Here is a 6,000-nt window from a genome sequence, read left to right on the forward strand (position 1 = left end):
ACTTGTTTTGAAGCAAGCAACTATTGAGCATTAGGATCTTAAACTTGCTAATGTTGTAAAACAAAAGAGGAATTCATTTCAGGAAAATAACTTATGCCTAACTTTAGTTCTCATTCTCTCTGAGTATTGTTTTACTTTCTGAACAAAACATTGTGGTCGTAGCTCTTGTCAACTGTTAAATATAACATTTGACAACAGTTATGTTGCTCTTGTTGCTAAGACATAACTGTGGACTAAGGCGTACGAGGCTTTAGACATACTTGAAAAATAAATCAGAAGAACCTACACTTGATATTGAAAGAGAATGAGAACCCAAAATTCAGTGTTTGAATAACGTTAAAAATGTATAGCACATTCATAGAAAGTTGAGTGAAAGGAAAAAGTGTGGTAGGAAAGGATGGACCAGCAGAAAGAATGGCAGCATTCTCGAGAGTATTGCTGAGCAAAATCCATGAGTGAATTTTGGGGAACATCTCAATGGAGATGCTCATTTGATTTCCCAGCAGAACTGCTTACACTGCCAAAGGTACTAAAAGCTTGTTCTTGATGTTACTGTGCTTGCCTGGCCAGCAAACAAGCATGACTTAAACCCATAGAGAATCTATGGAGTATTGTGAAGAGGAAAATGAAAGACATCAGACCCAACAATGCAGATGACCTTTAAGCTGCTATCAAAGCAACCTGACTCATGACTTCACAATGCCACTTGCAAACCAAGTTGAACTAATGACGCTCCCTCCATGCCACGCTGCATTGATGAAATAATTCATGCAAAAGAAACCACTACAAAGTAAAATGAAGACTTTACAGAAGCCTGGCTTTTCTGTGTATAATATGGTGTTTTGGAAGAAGCATCTAACCAAAGCAAAAGTAAAAACTTTGATGACAGTGAACCAAAGAATGCACATTTGCTTAAAAATCTTTTTTTTTTTTTTTTTTTTTTTTGTCTGACTGTCACCTTAATCATGTCAAGAGTGACCTTCAACCGTGACAAGATGCAGCCTGGTCTGTCTGGGAAAAATAATAATAATCATGTGCAGTTCTACAATTTCAACACTAAGAGGCGCACTTGTATGAAACTTAATCTCCGATGCTCTTACACGCAACAGCAATGTTCATCCACAGTCACCGCTCCTGCAGAAACAGTTACGACAAAACCTTCTGCATCAGGAAATAAGTGACAAATGCGTCTTGATCAAGGAATGTTTCTTCAGACATAGGAAAAGATGGGTTAAGTGATAAGATAAGTGATGATGGGTTATCATCACTTATCTTCAAATATGAATTCAATAAAGATGGTGATTCATGGAATGATCATTTCTTCGCTTCACAAATTTAAGTGCAAAACTTCAAATGAAGCGTCTGCCTTTATCAAGAAGTTCGAAGGAATCAGCAAAAATAAAGTCGTGACATCATCCTCGTAACTTTAATGGCCCTTATAGTCTTAAAGTTGTCTGGTCAGCGTCACGTCACGGAGGGTTTCCCCACTGCGCTCTGAGGGAGGCGGGAGGGGCGGGAGGAGTCTCCTCCCACAGCAGGCGATTACAACGGGCACCAGTTTCTTCACATTATAAATGTCGTTGGTTTTCTTACCATGTTGACTTCTGACACCATGTCTATGCTGGCTATGTCTATATTCATCCCCACTCCAACTGGAGGACCTGGGACAGATGAAAAACAGAGAGCATCAGAAAACAGCAGGAGTTACCGCCAAAAGGAATCAAATTATTGACTTTCATCAGCAGAAAGAGTTTAAAGCAGGTGTGTTTTAAACACAGATTAAGGCTTGTACATCGAGCTGTTGTCAGGCGGATGATTAGTTCACAGAGCTCACACCAGGGTTAGGATTAGATGCGCTGACCTGCAATCAAAGTGTCTTTCGCACAGTAAATCACAATCCCTCCAAATATGCATTTCTGATATTAAAAAGAAACCAACACGGAGTTGGCTGACACATTTTCTTTATTTATTTCTTTCTTAGTTTCTTCCTTTTCTTTTTTTTAAGTATTTTTCGTTTAAGTATTGATATCTGAGGTATATTACTCATTTACGCAGCAAGATGTTTCAACTTATCATCACTCTGCATCATATAGATTGTCTAGGAATGTTTTGTCATTAAAATTCTTAGATTAGTGATGAAACTACTTTCGGGAATCGCAAACCAAGTTGGACTAATAACGCTGATCTTCTCCCGCCTGGCAACGCTCAACCTGGAACAACATGTTTGTAATGGACCTAATTACCTCCGAAATCTGGCCTCAGTCGTATATCATAACCTTTTAACAGTCTGTCCACCGTTTCTTTGACCAAAGGCATATTGCTAGGGTCATTTACACTGGCACTACAGGAGGAAGAAAAGAAAGAGAAAGCAGAGAGCAGAGCTTTAGAGACGGAGAACTGCTGTGCAATACATGCCAATTGTTTAGCATCCCGCTTGTGAGACAGTCACACTTAGTAAAATGAGTGGAGCATCCTCCGACCCCCTTTCACTCACCTTTGAGCGCGCATCACAGCTGCCATGAAGAAGATCAACCAGACACACGTCGTCCTCATCCCTCTCGCGCTTATGGCTGCAATTTTAAAATTAAATGGTTTTCGGTTTCTTTTAGTGAAGACTTGACGAGGTCTAAGTTGTTCTCGCCAGTGCAGTAATTCCAATACGGGGCGCATGCGTATTTCAGATCACAACATCAAGAAGCAGCAGCGGTGCTGCTGTTGATGCCAATGGCAGATCCAGACAAGAAATAATTTAAAGGAGAATCATGACTCCGTGTTACCCAAAAGGAAAAGGGGTCTTCCCGTATTTTAGTTCGGTTTTACGTGTTTAAGAAATAAAGGGGGGAACGGGGTGTCGGGGACTGTCAGAAAAAAAGTTTAGGGGAAAAGTGAGGAAATGTGGGTGGGGTGTTCTCTTTCCATTCGCTGTTCCTGAACCTGACGTTCAGCTGACACTGAACAAGTCCTGCAACGCAGCAGAGTTACTGGATCTATCTATCTATCTATCTATCTATCTATCTATCTATCTATCTATCTATCTATCTATCTATCTATCTATCTATCTATCTATCTATCTATCTATCTATCTATCTATCTATCTATCTATCTATCTATCTATCTCTATCTATCTATCTATCTATCTATCTATCTATCTATCTATCTATCTATCTATCTATCTATCTATCTATCTATCTATCTATCTATCTATCTATCTATCTATCTATCTATCTATCTATCTATCTATCTATCTATCTATCTATCTATCTATCTATCTATCTATCTATCTATCTATCTATCTATCTATCTATCTATCTATCTATCTATCTATCTATCTATCTATCTATCTATCTATCTATCTATCTATCTATCATCTATCTATCTATCTATCTATCTATCTATCTATCTATCTATCTATCTATCTATCTATCTATCTATCTATCTATCTATCTGTCTGTCTGTCTGTCTAATAAATTACCTGCTGCTAAAAAACCCATCCAGTTTCTCTGTCCATGGTGCTGAATCCAGTCTCCTCACTCCCCAGCTCACACTTCACAATGTTTAGTAAACTACAGGGTTTCATGCTACAAATGATTCTCTGTACCAACATTTTCTCATGCATCGATCTCATCCGGGTTTTTGATGAGAGGAGAGCCTTGATGCCCATGCAGCGCCTAGGGGCTGATAGAGCATGAGCCTGTTCCTCCGTAGCTGTTTTTTTCACAGCCATGCACGCTCGTTGCTAAGCAGGATGAGCTCCGCTGTGTGAACTTGGACATAAATCGTCATGGATATGGTATTATCAAAGTGAGAAGTCAGAGGAATGAGCGCATTATAAAGTCAAAGAACGAAGCATAATCTGCAGGGTATTCTGAACTGAAAATGCATAATTAATGACTTTATTTATCTCTAGACTGCTGATTTCATCATCTCATAAATATGGAATCCAGTCCTTTTTCAATATGATCAAGAACAATTCTGAACTTAGTTTGACCTTATGGGAAGCCTCTATTAAAATTTGTAAAAGTTCAAAAATACTGAGTTAAAAAAGATAAACATAAATTAGCATCTGAACTGATACAGTTATTATTTGCGTAGGTTCTTTTTATCAAATATAACAGATGAACATTTTATACAGTATTGAACAAGAAAGTTCAATGTAGTTTATTTTTCTCCCATTTACTTTTGAAATGGGAGAAAAAGAGGAACAAGATTACAAAAACAGAAAAACTGAAGAAAAGAATTGTATCGAACTTTGTTCACTCTGATGACTGAATAAAATTTATTTCCGCATACCAGAAGGTATGGACCTGATCCATAAAACAACATTGGAGAAGAGAGGGGCAACCAAAGGATATAGCTTAGTGTATCAAAACATTGAATTTCAACTAATTTCAATTTTAACAAGTAAAATGGCACAGATAAAACAATAGGTAGTCATGTTTATTATTTCTAAAATGGACCTGGCTCTGTTGTGTTTTTCTGCATCTTTGCAGGACGAGGAATATAATAGGTTTCAAAACACCACACTTTTCTGACAGTGTATTGTGATCCTTTTGCTGAAATAAACATTTATTTTTTTACTGCTGGAAACAATCTCTGTAAACAGCATCATAAATTGATGAAGAAATTTGTTGAGATGGGTCCGAATACAAAGATAACAAATGTCTGAGCAGTCAGGAATTCTTTTTCTGTTTTATTGTTTTAAAACCCATAATAAAATGAGCCGATGATAAACAATTTGTTGTTCAAATGGGAATTATATTAAATGTTACTCATGCATTGACACTGCTGATTTGTTTTTAAGCAAGAAGACATGAAGTCACATTGTTTCTAAAAAGACACAAATTCACAGATATAAAGTTAGTTCTTCAGAACAGAAAATTATTTATTTTTTAGCATTTGTTTTACAAAGTTTAGCAATAAATGCAAGCAGACTTTCAAATAACCTTATTAATTCTACCATCTGTGTAGATTTGCAAAATATTTTTTTTAACACATGAAATAGTCTTTACAGTATGTCATTTATTTAGTGGTAAGCCAACAACAATATATCAATCAATAGCAATTGATTGATTGTATCAATGTACTTATTGATACATGACCAGAGTGTGCAGAATGGCCGTGCTACTAAAAGAGGGTGAATTGTCATCCAGTGCTTGATAAACCTTGCTTCATGCTGTCTTACTGTGGAGCTTGCACCTGGTCTGCTCTCAGCAGGTAACACCTCCTATGGATTGGCAGGCTGATATCTACCCAGGACTGTGTTGATAGACTGGCAGCATGCCAGAGCACATGGCCCAGATAAAGTCTGAAATTACCTCCTTGTTTCACCTCTCTGTACTAGAGTTTGAAATAATCTGCATCACATGCCTAAACATGTACACTGTCTCTATATATACACTTTGTATATAAACTATATACACACTCTATATAGTTTATGTCATATATATATATATGACATAATCAAACACAATTCATCTGCTTTTGCTTTCTCGTTTGCCTATAATTAAAACATCTCTGTATATTTCTCTTTTATGAATGGTGTAATTACAGCATTGACACTGCTGATTAAAACTCCCTAACTCAACAAGGAAGCTTTACAGGCCTACATTCCATTAACTTGCTATTTTTATTTATCTTTTTAGTAACTGACCCAACATTACATTAACAGTGGAAACAGCCTCTTTCACCCAAGAGGGCGGGGTTTGAATCCAGTCCGGGTCCTTAGGCAAGACCCTTCAAGCTACTGCCTACCTCACACCATGAGAGATACTAAAATGCGTAACATGCCGGCTCAGACGTCGCCCGGCCAAACAAGGTCTGCGTCAGGTGCTGGGGAACCAGAGCACCTTGATGACAAATGGGCTACTGGAACAAGACGGAAATGGGCGAGAGGTGAAAACAGCACCAGGGCCTGACATGATCCAATCCTACTGGCTAAAGAAACTCACTGCTCTCCATGAGCGACTAGCAGCCCAAATGAACCAGCTGCTACAAAGTGGG

At 37.9% G+C, this 6,000-nt stretch overlaps 1 protein-coding gene across 2 annotated transcripts in view; it reads right to left on the reverse strand.

The window, feature by feature from the left end:
* LOC129373491 (gamma-aminobutyric acid receptor subunit beta-2-like) overlaps nt 1–2,807 on the reverse strand; it is a 41,596-nt gene extending 38,789 nt beyond the window's left edge. For both annotated transcript variants that reach the window (XM_055051450.1, XM_055051449.1), the window contains exons 1-3: nt 2,495–2,807; nt 2,244–2,341; nt 1,594–1,661 (exon numbers count right to left, since the gene is read on the reverse strand). In XM_055051450.1, coding sequence (XP_054907425.1) covers nt 1,594–1,661; nt 2,244–2,341; nt 2,495–2,670 — 342 coding nt within the window. In that variant the 5' untranslated portion in view covers nt 2,671–2,807. The remainder of the gene's footprint in view (nt 1–1,593; nt 1,662–2,243; nt 2,342–2,494) is intronic.
* Between the last annotated feature and the right edge of the window lie 3,193 nt (nt 2,808–6,000).

Source organism: Poeciliopsis prolifica, unplaced genomic scaffold (genome assembly GCF_027474105.1).
Source record: "Poeciliopsis prolifica strain line A6 unplaced genomic scaffold, Auburn_PproV2 SCAFFOLD033, whole genome shotgun sequence".
In the NCBI taxonomy this organism is placed as follows: domain Eukaryota; kingdom Metazoa; phylum Chordata; class Actinopteri; order Cyprinodontiformes; family Poeciliidae; genus Poeciliopsis; species Poeciliopsis prolifica.